Raw genomic sequence first — 15,539 nt, 5'->3', positions numbered from 1 at the left:
ATGGTGAAGTTCTTCAGGTACCTCGGATCTATAATCAACTATTGGGCTATTCTATATTAAAAACAAACAAAAGGAGATATGTACAAACAAGGGTCATGTTTTCCTACCCTGCTGACAGTCCACAAAAGTGATAGAGTGTTAATCTCTAACAGGAGGATAAGGAACACCCACCAGGGTTCAAATCAATGCCCTATGTGCACAGTACTGGTGCTATTACTACTAAAAAAAATAACACAAATCCTCATCTGAGATGCACAGTGTGAGGAGTGAAGTTGTTGATTTATATACTGGCCCATCCTTCTTATCTTACTGTGAACTTGTAATAAAGTGGCCGTGGGCCAGTGACTAGCCCACATTTTGAGTAGCACTGGTGTGTTTATAAGGCACTGAAGAATAACACCTCACATTAACTGTTTTAGGTGTGTCCGCCTTTGTCGGGAACTAAGTTACCAAATAGATTTGCTTGATACAGAAATAGGCAGTTAAATTTTTGTAATCCCCATATTTTAATAATAGATCAAATCAACCTAATTTTGTAGTCAGTAAAAGTTAAAACTTTAGCACGTCATGAGCAATGATTTTTCTGTAAAATCTAAATAAAACTTTCAGAAACCATGTAGCAAATAAGCAATAGTCCTCCTAAAATTTATATAAATTGAAAACATAAATAATTTTTACAGGAATAATAAAGTCAAAGATTTTGGTTTAAGTATCCACAGTATACAAGGCATAGGCTCAATAAACTGTTAAAAAAAAAAGCTTACTTTTTTCGTCTGAAATCTTATTGTGTTTACTAACTTCCTGGTGTGATTATGTACCATTCATAAACCTGTTTTGGTTCCAGATTCTACTACACAATCTTTTACCCAGAAGAGTACTATAGAATACAAGATGATATAAAAACATAGGTTTAATACAGTTATATAAAATTACCACATGCAGAGTGATCATTAGTTTTGTTCTTTAAGTGACCTTTATGAACATGCGGACATTTTCAGTCCTTCCTATTCCCAGCCCCACTCCTCACACCCACTCTCTACTCTCTTCTCTGCCTTGTTTTGACAATATTACAGAATGAAAAACTGACGTGTCCAGTTCAGGATGCAGCTATTTAGAATCATTTGGAATTAAAAATGTTCATTTCAAACACCCCTTTATTAGTTAAATAAACTCAACTGTAGAAATACAACTGCTATTAATTGCTAGGAGGAATTAAGCAGGCCTAGATGGTCAACTATAACATTTATGTTGAGCAGCATCAAAATGCTGTTTGAGAACGATGTAGAATGAAACAGTTGGAATCAGACTGAGTGTGAGATATCACAGCCATAGAAACCATAGTGCAATTAAAATAGCATCAGCTTAACATACTCTTCTTATATGCAGAATTCTAAGATAGTGCCATTTTTTGCTTGAGTTATAATATTTAAAACTCTTTTAAAATGTCATCAAAGCAATACACAGAAGCCCCACACATTGTAGTTATTTCTGGAAAAAGCCACCTGTTTGCCTAATATCTCCCACTTAATAATTATATTTTAAATAATCTTTTCTAATTACCCACCTGTACCACAAAAGTGCCTAGAACAATTGTGCAGAAGATGGCATTATTAAAGATTCCTTCGAACACATTTCTTTCACCGTGAATTTTCCGGGCATTTATTTCATTGAAAAGTTGCATCAGCACAAAGGTATTAAAAACAATAGTGTAATGTTCTGAAGGAGGAGCATGCAAAGGAGCATTTCTTCCACTATCAATATCAAAAAACTTTTCTCCTGAAAAATGAAAAATTATTATTTTGTAATTATCATAAAAATAATTAAACATTCTGCAATAATAAAACCCAGCCAGATCTTTATTTGACCCTAAATGACAGTACAGAAAGAGTTGGAAGGGATCTGGGATTATCCAGTTTTCTCTTGCTTTACAGATGAGCAAACTAAAGGTGCTCAAACTATGCTGACATACACAAGATCACATATCTACATTCGTGGCAAATTCAGGGCAAGAAATCAGGACTCTGTTTACTTCCCCCTACTCTCTTTCACACTACCTCCCCAAATTTACTAAACCTCCACTGATAAAAAAGAGAAATTAAAGGTAAATGAGGAGTCAAAGACAAAAAAACTTATGTTCTTGAAAAATTTGTAACATTTAAACATCTGAGATACTAGCTTGGAACAGAAGCAATGGCAGTTTTATCAGGTACTGAATTCTTACCAGCAAACAAGAGGGTAAAGACTACTACAAGTTGATAGAATGCATGACCCAAAATGTTCTTCATCATCGTGCGTGAGATGAGAGGTTTATTTCTACCATAAGGTTTCCGAAGCAAGAGCGATTCAGTGGGGGGTTCAGTTGCCAGAGCCAGGGAAGCAAGTGTGTCCATTATGAGGTTTACCCACAGCATCTGCACAGCCTTAAGGGGCGAATCCTAGAAAAGACAGGTTTCCTAATAGACATTCACAGCTATTCAGAGACTCAGCAATTCTCAGGAAGTCTTTTGTATTCAAAAATGTAAAGAACAGAACTGGATTGCACCTTTATATTAATTAAACTAAAATACTAAGCTTTCGCTTATTTAAATATTTAAGTACTTTGAAAAGGCATATTATACACTAATATGCTTTAAAATAAACACATTTTAATGAACAGATTGTCAACCTACTTGAGTAATACAGGCACCCGTGAAAGCAACAATCACTGCCACAACATTAACAGTGAGCTGGAACTGCAGGAATTTTGAGATGCTATCATAGACATTCCGTCCCCACATAACTGCTTTAACAATGCTTGTGAAGTTGTCGTCTGTGAGGATGATGTCAGATGCTTCTTTAGCTACGTCAGTTCCAGCGATGCCCTATTAGGAAAAATTCTGTGAATTACACTAAATGTTCAAAATACAACTTTTAAATACTTAAAAGGATAATATTCAATTGATCAACAAAAAACTTACCATTATACTAATAACTGACTTAACTTTACTGTAAAACGAGTTAATATAGCTATTCTAAGATACCATCTCTCAGAAATTTTCTTAGGAGAAATCAAAAATAAAAAAGGAGGCTTTGAAAATAGTTTAAATGGGGTTTAAAAAAAGAGGAATGGACGTGGGCATCACCTCGTTCCTTCCAAAAGTCACGCAAAAAGATGTATTAAAAAAAAACCTCACAAAGACAAAGTTAGTGGGAAAGATGATACTGGAAGTAAATATTAAGAGGCTAAACAGCAGAAAACCAAATACTGAATAATATTAGTAATGCTGAGGCCCCCAAGAAAACTGAATCCTAAGCCAACAGGAGGCAACAGCCTTTTTTTGCACCACAGACCTCTCTATATAAGCTCAGGACTTGGCAGCACCAGGCAGAACAGGCAGTAGGGGGAGGGTGTGAACAAAAACAGGAGGATTTCTTGAAAGTCTACTGAAGACACTGAAGAAATACTCAGAAGGTCTAAACTAAGAACCATGTCCATCAACAGCAGAATGGGATAGATTATTGTTACAGATTAATAAAAAAAGCAAGTGAACTACACTATCTACAACAACACAGATGAATCTCACAAGCAAAAATGAATAAATGAAGCTGGACTCAATATACAATTATTTTGTACAAAGTTCAAAAACAGATGAAATTCATCTTGAGAATACTGGTTATCTTTGCAGAGAGGCAGGACAGTATGCAGAAGTGAGTGTGATTGAGCTGTCTGGGGTAGAGGTAATATTCTGTTCCTTACCTTGCACAGACCAAGTCTGTTCATTTGTGATACTCCAGTCAGTTGTGTACTTACCACTCAGGCATTTTTCTGTATGTGTGTTATACATTAATAATAAAATAAAAAGAAACCTAGATCCTCAGAGCCCCTTCCTAAGTCCATGCAACCAGGCAATATGTCATTCCCTCTGACGTGACAAAGACTGCTGGCTAATTTACCAGAGGCAGTACGACAAAGAACTTCTGGACTGAAGGGAACTAAGCTATCCTGTTCAGGACAGCATACCATACTGAAATTAAAAGTAACTCTGTTTAATAGTAATGTTGAGACTATCATCTCTTTCCCTCCTTGTTTCCCAGGATACTAGTATTCAGATTGCTCTCTAGGTAGCAGATTTAAACCTCAAAAAAAAGAAAAAAAAAAGATCTGATCGCTTCAAGAAAAAGACCTAAAATACTGTAATTCAAGGTACTCTAAAAAGAGAAATGGCCAACCCAGATCACTTTATAGAGAAGCTTCTGGTGGACAAACCCCACCAATAGGCCCAAAGTTTTCTAGCTTTGCAACTTGAGATGAGCAAACAAGCAGAGACAACCGAAGATCATCTGACATCATAGAAGAGCACTAACCTGAAAAACAGGCTAAACCCAAAGGAAGTGGAGACAGATTCTGAAGACACGGAATCACATTAAAAAAAATATTTAGAAAGGTAAAAGGTGCATCAATAAAATAAGATCAGAATGTTAAAACAAGAACAAAAATTCAGAGTTCCAAAAACAACTCTTGGAATTAAATATATGACTCACATAAATAAAAAACAAGTTGAGGAAACAGCTCCTCTGGAAATAAAGCAGGATGACAAGGCATGGTAAACAGGAAAAAAGAGACAAGATAATATGTCCAAGAAATCTAAAAATCAGTGAATATTCCATAAAGAAACACCAGAAAGGAAATAGGATTAGTACAAGAAAATTTCACAAACTTGAAGAAAATAAGTTTTCAAAGTAAAAAGCTCCTCTCATACAAATCATCACAACATTCAGAGAATGGAAAACAAAGTAAAGACTAATATACTTCCAGAAAGAAATTAAACAAGCACCAAGAGGTTCAATTTAAAATAGGATGGAACAACAATGGAGGAACAAATTCAAAATTGTAAAAGAAAACGATTTTCAATCTAGATTTTTACACCAAGTCAAATTAAAAGTCAAGAGCTGAAGACAGGATGGAGATTTTAGTCATAGAAGCTATGAAAAAGTTTAACTCTCATAGCCCCTTTTCCCAGGAAGCTAATGGAGGATGCTCTACTACATGAGTGAGTAAACTCCAAAAGACTATGGTATCAAGTCCAGGAAATACAAGAGTCAAAGTCAGACAGGGGCAAAGGAAATCCTCAGGAACAGAGAGTAACAAGACCACTGTGCAGCAGGCTCAGCAACGGCCAGTCCACATGGAGGCATGTCCGAAGTCTGGAAGAGGGATCTCTAAGAGGGTGAAATAGGCGAAAGTGCCAGGTGTCTCTGATGCAGTGAAAAGAGAAGTTGGTGATGAATTAGGTTTAAACCATAGAAAAACTTAGTAAAAATAAATAAATAAAATAAAAAAGAAAATAAATTTAAAAAGGCAGTATATCAAGAACACAAAGAGTTGCGCTATGAAATAAAAGTAATTATATCAATCTATCCAAAATTATAACTCTGATGACAGAATTTCAGGTAGAGTGCATGAATGTGTACCGTGGCAGGAGCAGTGTGTGTGCCTGTGTGTGTGTACGAAAGTGCTAACTTCTTCTCTCCCTTAATGAAAAGTTAATAGCAAATGCTTTATATTTAAAAAACAAACAAACACTACAATGATGTCATTTAGATATACGGAGCTAAACCATTAAAATGGTTTTCTTTTATCAAAAAATGAGCTAGAAGAAATGATACATGGTAGGGGACTTAGGTATTAAATCTTATAGAACTATTTGACTTTTTAAATGCTATGCATATATTGTCTTAATAAACACACAAAATTCAAATAAACATTTCTTTGAAATATTCAATGAAGGAACAATTTTAATTTAAAATTTTAGTTTCTAGCTCCTAATCTGAATATTTTACTTTTAACGTGCAATATATTTAACACATCTATGCTCAAGAGGTTTCCCTGCCCTATTCATTCTCCTGTCTTTTACAAATGCAGATCTCAAAACTCCTGTGTTTAAATTCCTTCAAAACTTCCAGTTACCACAACAGTCAGAAGGATGTAAATGACAGAACAGGGAATACTGTTCTACAAGTGAGATGGGTACTAGACTTAAAGTGTGGAATCACTTTGCAAGGTATATAAATGTCTAATCACTATGTTGTACGCCTGAAACTAATATAATATTGTATATTAACTGTAATTGAAAAATAAACCGAGAAAAACTAGTCCCATAATCCAAAAAGTTTGAGAAACCTTTGATCAAAAAAAGTAAACAAAAAAAATCTGCCAAGACTTCCGCCAAGATGGAGGCATAGGTGGAAACACTGTGCCTCCTTGCACAACCAAATTTAAAGACAACAAAGTTTTAGTACCAAAAATGCAAACCAAAACACAGAAAACTGAACTATACATAAGTTCAACAACAGCGAACCTTTCCGCCAGACAAGTAAGAGGGGTGGAACCAGCAGCAGAGTGGGGTCGGGCAGGAAAGATCCCCTGGACCAACCCAGGTGCACTGGTGGCCACTGGTGGATCCCAGGTGGTAACAGGCAGACCCAGTGAGGGCGGGAGGACCCAGTGAGGGTGCAGGGTGGCAGACTGATCACGGTCACCCATTCTCGCACAGATGAACTGGAGAGGTAGTGAGCAGTGAGACAGACCTCGCAGTCCCCAGTGACAGGAAGCAGCAAAGGGGACCACCATTGCCTCTCTGACCCCACCCCCACATACAGCATCACAACCCAGCCACTGAGTTGCCCCACCCTGGTGAACACCTAGGGCTCCGTTCCTCATATGTAACAGGCAAGAACAGACAAAAACATTATGGCTCAAGAAGAACTCAAAGCCCCAGAGCCCATAACTCTAAGCAACCAAGAAATAGCCAAGCTATCAGATGCACAGTTCAAAACACTGGTGATCAGGATGCTCACAGAACTGGTTGATTTTAGTCACAAATTAGAGGAACAAATGAAGGCTAAACTAATTGAAATGAAGGTAAATACACAGGAAACCGATAGTAACGGAAAGGAAACTGGGACTCAAATCAAGGGAGTGGACCAGAAGGAAGAAAAAAATGACCAAACAGAAAAATATGAAGAAACAAGAATTCGAAAAAATGAGGAGAGGCTTAGGAATCTCCAGGACATCTTTAAACGTTCCAACATCCAAATTATAGGGGTACCAGAAGGGGATGAGGAACAGCCATGAGTGAAAAACTTATTTGAACAAATAATAAAGGAGAACTCCCCCAATCTGGCAAAGGCAATAGACTTCCAGGAAATCCAGGAAGCTCAGAGAGTCCCAGAGAAGTTGGACCCAAGGAGGAACACACCAAGGCACATCATCATTACATTAGCCAAGATTAAAATGAGGGAGAGAATTACAGAAGCAGCAAGAGATAAGGGGACAGTTACCTACAAAGGAGTTCCCATCAGACTGTCAGTGGATTTCTCAAAAGAGACCTTACAGGCAAGAAGGGGCTGGAAAGAAGTATTCCAACTCATGAAATCCAAAGACCTACATCCAAGATTGATCTATCCAGCAAAGCTTTCATTTAGAATGGAAGGGCAGATAAAGTGCTTCTCAAATAAGATCAAATTCAAGGAGTTCATCATCACCACACCCTTATTATAGTAAATGTTAAAGGGACTTATCTAAGAAAAAGAAGATAAAAAAGATGAACAGTGAAAGGATAGCAAACTCACAGTTATTAAGAACCACACCTAAAACGAAAGCAAACTAAGAGGACAGCTAGATCAGGAGTGGAACCATAGAAATGGAGATCACATGGAGGGTTAGTAACAGGGAAGTGGGAGGAGGAGAAGGAGGGAGAAGGTACAGAGAATAAGTAGCATAGATGGTAGGTAGAGAATAGATGGTGGGGAGGGCAAGTGTAGTACGAGAAATACAGAATCTAAAGAACTTGAGACACGTGGACATAAACTAAAGGGGGGGATGGTGCGGGAGGGGTGTGCAGGGTGGAGGGAAATGAAGGGGGGGAATAGAACAACTGTAATGGCATAATCAATAAAATATACTTAAAAAAAACTAAACAGCTTTTTTTCATGAGCTTCTCTGAGCTGTGCAGTGTTTCCAAAGCAATTTCACTCCATCAGATAGATGTTGTCTTGGAAAGAACAAATTCCTTATCTTGATATTCAAGGCCCTTACCAGATGGGGCCCCTGTCAATCCTGTTTCACACCCCATTATCCCAGCACTGAACCTTCTTCTAAAGATGTTAAAACTACAGCCATGAGCCATATAAAAATGTTTGGGCCAATGATCAAAAATATATGATGGTGGTCCCCTAAAATTATAATGAAGCTGAAAACTTTGTATCACCTAGTGACACTGTAGCTGTTTACTATCATACATACGCATTACTTACACAGTGGTGGTAATGCTGGTGTAAATCTGAGGGGTCAGTTGTATAAAAGTATAGCACATATGATTATGTACAATACATAACACTCGATAATGATAGTAAGTGACTATAAATGGTTTATATATGTTCTATACTAAACTTTCTATATTTATTTTGGAGTGTGCTGTTTCTGTGTATAAAAAAAGGTTTGCTGTAAAACAGTGTGCCATGTTGCTCCAGCAGCAGCCCTACACATCTCAGATTTACCACACCTTTTGACTACATCATTTTTCTCCTGTGTTGGATTTAATCCCTCATTGTTTTGGACAGTCACATGCTGCATGAGCTTGTAGCCTAGGAGCAGTAGGCGACACCACCTCGGTTTGTGTTGGGTAAGTGCACTCTATGTTCACACAATGACAACAATGGCCTCACGACACATTAGCAGAGCGTATCCTTATTGTTAAGTGGCACATGACTGTTCCTGTTAATTCACTGAGGGTCTCTTGGCTGTACTTTTCTATGTGCTCTTCTCCCAGCATCACTACTCTTTTGCACTTTGGGGCCATTAGTAACTTACTCGAACATAAGTACTATGATACCAGGACAGTAGATCTGATAACCTAGACAGCTACTAAGTGACTGGTGGACTGGTAGCACTGGACATAAGGATGATTTGCACCCTGGGCAGGATGGAGTGAACAGGTACACAGTTTCATCATGTCACTCAAAACAGCATATAATTAAAACCTTATGAATTGTTTATTTCCAAAACTTTCCTTTAAATATTTCAGGATTGCAGATGACCACGGGTAACTAAAACCATGGAAAGCAAAATCACAAGTAAGTATGGAATACTGTATAATAATAATAAGAAGAAAGTATCATATTTTAAATGTACCATAGGGGCTTGTTATCTAAAGGAATTCTAATGGGAGGGGCTAAATAGGGGGAAATGCCAGCATCATCACTTTTTGCAAGCTAATAATGTAATCACATCAGAGTTCTTCCATAAATCTTTTTTTATTGTTGCAAAGTTTACTTTCATGTTGAATTTGCTAAATATATATGGGGTGTGTGTGTGTGTGTGTGTATAATACATATATTAGCTCTATATCTAGCTAGGGTTTTAAAATGCTGTTTCTGCCTAAAAAATACGAGATAAGTTTAGAAAAGACCAATCAATACCAATTTCTTATTGGTATCTAATAAAAGCCCAAGACAAGTAATTCTGTTTTTCAGGTTTAAAATACAAAACTGAAGAACTGAACAAATACACAAAAATTCAAGCTTGAGCAAAAGTGCTTTCAAATCCAAGCCACTAAGCAATTCTTCTTTCTCTGTATTTTAAAAATAAATTGAGCCCTGGCTGGCGTAGCTCAGTGGATTGAGCACAGGCCTGTGAACCAAAGGATTGGGATTCGATTCCCAGTCTGTGGGCCAGTTCCCAGCAGGGAACACATAAGAGGCAACCATACATTGATATTTCTCTCCCTCTCTCCTTCCCTTCCCCTCTAAAGTTAAATAAAAAAAACTAAAAAAAAGAAGAAAAAAAAAAAAGAAAAATAACTGGCTTCCTTTAAAAAAATAAAAAATAAATAAGTTGAGGGTTTTTTTTGTTGTTGCACTGCCTTTAAAAAAAAAGAGGTTGATACAATAGGCCTGAGACCTTTAGGGCGACTGTAATAAGGTTGAGAGAGAGCAGGGTAGGGACCTTTGGGTTCCTGACCAATGGCTGAGAACACTGTATCCACATCTCTTCCTTTTCCCCCCTCACTCTCTCACTTGGAAGGCTGCCCATGGCCATGGTGGTGGTTCTGCTAAAGCCCTGTTTTAGCTGCAAAATACCCGGAGGACAAATTATACAAATCAACACTGGTATACAAAAATATTCTCTCATCTGCAACCTTTGGGGCCAGACTGTGTTTCGGAATTCAGACTCTTGGATTTTTAAAAAGATAATGAAATGAGGCACGTAACTTCTATCACAGCCTCTCCAAGAAGGTGTTAACACCCTCAAAAATATATTAATATCTTTACAAAGGCTATGAATGTTCACATTAAGTGGGACAAGTAACATGCTCACTTTAGGCCAGTAGAAGTCTTGCAGACAAATGAGTCTGTTGCAAATTTAGGGAAGAAATTTTAGTTTTTAGATTTTTGGATTAATATGGACTATATAGTCTAAAATACAATAAAACTAAATTAAAATTAAATAGTTAAATTTTCTATGGTGCTGAGGACAAAGAGATTCATTTCGACCCTGAAAAACTGGAAGAAATAAAAACTATAACCACCTAATTTCAATCATTAAACATGTGTATTTCATGATACATGTTATAGTAAATGTTTCACTAGTACTATAGCTACAGTACCAAAAAACCAGTACAAAATAATAATGAAATGCTTTAATTTTCTAGTGCTTTATATAGTCAAATCTAAACTGAGAACATGGTGAGGGGTAAAGGTAGATTTTTTCCCTATCAAAAAGGATTATATACATTAATTATAAAATGATGAGACTCAGTTACTATTGAGACACTTTCAGTTGAGTGGAAGATTACCAATTATTTTTTGACTTTAATACATATAACTGTTCTGAGTCTGTCTGCTACTGAAGGTGATTGTTGCAAGGTTCAGATGAAATGATAAACACATACAGTTTACAGAGTACAGGTAAATGTATGATCTTATAATTGTTCAAAAGAAGTCACTTTCCAGCCAGATTTCACTGCAGCAGATACTGTTAGTGTATAAACTAATTAGACTCATATGTCAATTTAGGCTTATGTGTTATTCCTGAAACCAATCTTGAAACAGTATCTAAAGTCAATCAAAATCTAGTAAAAAACAACCATAACAAATTCTGAACACAAAACCCAGGCAGTAAGTACACCTGAATAGGTAAGTTCCTACCATTGCAAAGCCAACATCAGCTTTCTTTAGTGCCGGGCCATCATTTGTACCATCGCCGGTTACTGCTACAACCTGACGTTGTTCTGAGACAGTACTGTCAATTATACCTGCAATTAAAGTAAATATTTGGGCTGTAAAAATGTTCCCTTTAATTAACAAGATGATTCTGCAGAATATCTGGTCGAGTCAGTTTTAGACTCAAGGTTAAAAATAAATAATTAAACACAGAGGAATGGAAACTGCTGAGACATTGGACAAGGAGCAACTCCAGAAACTGAAGTTACATTAAGAGCAATATCCTGTTTTAATCACTTAAGATTAACACATTCACCTACGATACCAAAAGGAAACATATTTAGACTTTAATAGGGAAAGATGATATCCATGATTCAATCTAATATTCCGTATCTATTACCATTTCAGGAAGCAGAAGCTATTTCTGTATTAAGACACTGTGAAATAACAATGCAAATCTACTCACCTTTAACCAGTGTGTGCTTGTCAGTGGGAGATGATCTTGCAAGTACTCGAAGCTTTGGCCAAATCTTGTCTATCCGCTCTTGTTCAATCTATAAATTTTTGTCAAAGTTAAAATGTGCCCAAACCTAGTTTTACAATTTCAAATTAGTTATCTAGAGTATGTATCAGGGGTTCTCAAAGTATGGGTAACAGATTAGCAGCACCAGAAATTCCTGGCAACTTGTTAGAAATGCAGATTCTTGAACAAGGGCCCACGTACCGCTTTTTAAGTAATCTGGGGTGGGGACCTATCAATACTTTAAAGTTTTCCAGGTAACTCTGATGTGTCCTCCAGCTTGAACGTCACTGCTATATGTATCATTTTAGGATCAAACTTTTTAATCTTCCTACTGCCTATGAAAAGGGAAGCTCTTTAATTTAGCATAAGCAGTTCAGGGTTTGGGGTCCCCTAAAAAATGCCTTTCCAGAGTCATCTTCTATTACTTGCTTACAGATTGAATTTCTGAAATTGGCCTAAAATTAAGAAAAGTGCTCACAAATTTGTATGCTCACATTAGCATTTCCTAAAATGCTACCATTTTGCTTCTTGAGGTATGGGCTGCATGTACTCGTAATGCCTAACAGAGTGCACTCTGTACAAATACATTCAATATGTATTTATTGAATAAAATTTCTAATACAGTCAGAAACAAACAAACAAACCCGTACCTCTCCTTTTTCATTTCGTATTCTTCTGTTGAAATCTTTACCTTCTAGGCATAGGAAATCTTCCCCAGGATGTAAAATACCACATTTGGTAGCAATAGCCCGAGCAGTATTAATATTATCACCAGTGACCATCCGCACAGTAATTCCAGCCCTCTGACATTTCTTTATTGCATCTGGTACCTGGTTTACATAAAAAAGAAGTCTGTATTACAAAAGAAAATTAGTATTTCCAAAGGGAAAAATCCCACTGGACAAATATGCATTAGCTCACAGTCCTAGAAATGACAACTTTAACTACCTCTCAATATTCAATACTTGAATTTTTCCCAATAATCTCTTCTTTCCTCTTCTACTACCACAGTCCTAGTTCAGGCTTCATTTTTAGTTGTCATCCAACTTAATATGTTTGCATTATTTATTTACCAAAAGCTTTTTAAACCACTTTTCTCCCTGGCAAACATCGAAGTTCTTTGGCTGGCTTCCTACCTTCTTGCTTTTACTGCTCATCCATACACAGTAAATGTTGGGATTCTTTAGGGTTATGGGTAGCTCACCTACTCTCACAACTTCAACTACCATGTATGAGTTAGTAATTTTCCAAGCTAAATCTTTCTCCCATCTCACTGTGAGAGATGGATTCATAGATCCACAAAAAAATAGGTATCAAAATTTATGTGTCCAAATTTTGTTTTTGAAACCTATTTTATTATGTAACAGAAACCTGAGGGTCATCTGACCTCTTCCATCTCCCTTACCCTACACATCCTGAAGAGCTATAGCTTATACGTTGCTCCTATTGCTTGTTGTCTGAGCTATCATAATAGCTTTTTAATTCATATCCCTGTCTTTGTTTGTTCCTCCTATAAAACATGACATACTTGACAGAATAGTTCTTTTTCTAATACACTTTCTTAGAAACATATGATAACTCCCCTACTGTTATATAACAAACCATAAAGTTCAGTGTAACAATATTACGTCTGAGCCTCAGAATACTTTTCTAAATTTCTCTTAAAACTTTCTCCATTATATATAACTTGATAGCTAAATGATTTACATATATTTTTGTGCCTGTTTCTGCAATTCCCTTTGCCTAGAAAACCTTTCCTGCTCTTCTCAAACCAAAAAACCCAATACTAGAGTTTGAAAATGCAAATGCAGGGAACATAAAAAATAGCCATCCAAGTAACATGAGGAAAACATGCTGAGAACGACAAAGTCTGAGATGAAGGCTCAATAAAAGAGATACTGTTTTTTGCCGTGTATAATGCACGCCCACATTTTTGGTCCAAACTGTCAGAAAAAAAGAAATCTTTCATTTTAATTTTTAAATTCAATTCTTTATTTACTTATATTTAGAAACAAAGCCAATTATCATATTCCAAAGTATTATTTTGCATATGGATATCGTTATTGCTTTCTAGTTACACTTGCAATGCATAAGCATAAATAAAAGAATTAAAAACATTTATATAGATGTGGAGTTAGTACTACCTATGTATAATGCATATCCTATTTTTCCCCACAAAAAAGTACACATTATACATGGCAAAATATGGTACTCAGCCCTAGCTACTTTACCATGGGGAAATGAGTGCCCAACACTGACAGAACCTACAATTTCAAGAGAAAGCAGTAACCCAGATTTATGTGTACTCTCTGGATATTTAATGTTTTAAACACACACACGTTACTGAAGGCTTAATTTGACCTGTAAGCTGTTTATGACCTCTATTGTAAATATGGTTTAAGTGTAACATCTCTGGGAGTTTTCATGGTCTACCTAGACAAATTTGCATTATACATTACCTCTACTATAGCTCTTCATATTATAGTTCTTTGCTTACCTAAGTTTTCAGCAAATCAATGAGCTTCGTGAGGATAGAACCCTTACCTTTTCATCACCAATATCTAGTACAGTGCCTTTCATTCATGTAACAAGCAAGTGTCTGGCACAGAAGAGGAGCTTATATTCAATGAACTACTGAATTAAGTATCTTTGGGGTAATAGTCACCCTTAGATATTTTCCAAGGAGGAGTACATGCTAGACAGGGTACTATGGGTATCATTGTGTCTTAAAATGTGTGTAATTTAATTACTTTCAACATAAGTAAATATGTACCTATAAGTTTTAGGATTTACAATTTAAAAGTATATCCCTCCATCCAGTCAACTCGTAATTATTCAAATCACTGAAGAGTGCATTCACATCACGTGCATTTACTTAAACTAATATTTACTGAATGCCAGGCGCTGGTGACACAGAGGTGATTGAAAGGACAGAGCCTGCCCAGATCATTTAAAAAAATAAATAAGTAAATCAGTATTTGATTTTAAAAACAATGGTCTGCTCTACAAATGTTAACATATACCCTGATATCTCATTTGAGATATAATGTAACCCAAATTTGTCTGTCTAAGCACTCACTATAAGACGATATCCTGAGATCGCTTAGAATAGGGGAACAATGAATGACAGAAAGAAACTAGTCTCAGGTTAAAACTATGTGGCAAATGATAGTTCAGAAAGGCAAACTGACATTTATTAATTGCCCACTAACCAGCAAATACTTCCACCTGCAACTCACAAACTACCTCTACTTTTACAGATAAGAAATTGAAGAGAAGCTAAGTACCTTGTTCAAGTACACATGCATGTGCAATAAAATAAGCTGGATTTGTCCTGGATATCAACTAATCAAGGTTCTCTAATCAGAACTGCATAGTGTAGAATACTCAGAGAAAGGTGTTTCATATTACATTGTCTCATTTTAGTATAAAAGTACCCTTCTGATTTGTGGTACTGAAAAAACTGTCACATTTAAAAAAGATAAAGCTCCCATCAACCTCAACACCAAGAATACAATAAAAGTAATACATTTTCCAAAGGACAAAAGTTGTGGACATCCTGATTTAATATTGTATTTAGATAAGATTTAAGCTGTAAGTCAATGTATCAAATTTTGAATGGTTTTCCTCTGACCAAATGTTGGAAAAATCATCCACTTCAATGTTTCATAAGCATATGAAACCCCAAAACCGGAAACAATTTATTTTGATCTCTAAATATTTTGCTTCTTTTGATTGTTATTAGCACCTCCCACCCACCCTGTTATGCAAATCAGAGACTGATTACCCCTCTTCTAGAAGACACATAATTGTG

The 15,539-nt window shown here is 36.3% G+C and overlaps 1 protein-coding gene across 3 annotated transcripts in view; it reads right to left on the bottom strand.

Annotated features, from left to right (window-relative positions):
• Nucleotides 1-15,539, bottom strand: part of ATP2B1 (ATPase plasma membrane Ca2+ transporting 1) — a 127,740-nt gene that overhangs the window by 15,569 nt on the left and 96,632 nt on the right. For all 3 annotated transcript variants that reach the window (XM_053658798.1, XM_037150715.2, XM_053658799.1), the window contains exons 13-18: nucleotides 12,376-12,555; nucleotides 11,669-11,756; nucleotides 11,188-11,294; nucleotides 2,670-2,861; nucleotides 2,222-2,435; nucleotides 1,565-1,776 (exon numbers count right to left, since the gene is read on the bottom strand). In XM_053658798.1, coding sequence (XP_053514773.1) covers nucleotides 1,565-1,776; nucleotides 2,222-2,435; nucleotides 2,670-2,861; nucleotides 11,188-11,294; nucleotides 11,669-11,756; nucleotides 12,376-12,555 — 993 coding nt within the window. The remainder of the gene's footprint in view (nucleotides 1-1,564; nucleotides 1,777-2,221; nucleotides 2,436-2,669; nucleotides 2,862-11,187; nucleotides 11,295-11,668; nucleotides 11,757-12,375; nucleotides 12,556-15,539) is intronic.

Source organism: Artibeus jamaicensis, unplaced genomic scaffold (assembly GCF_021234435.1).
Source record: "Artibeus jamaicensis isolate MK-2021 breed Jamaican fruit bat unplaced genomic scaffold, CSHL_Jam_final scaffold_584, whole genome shotgun sequence".
NCBI lineage: Eukaryota > Metazoa > Chordata > Mammalia > Chiroptera > Phyllostomidae > Artibeus > Artibeus jamaicensis.
This window is presented reverse-complemented; position numbering and strand designations above follow the sequence as displayed.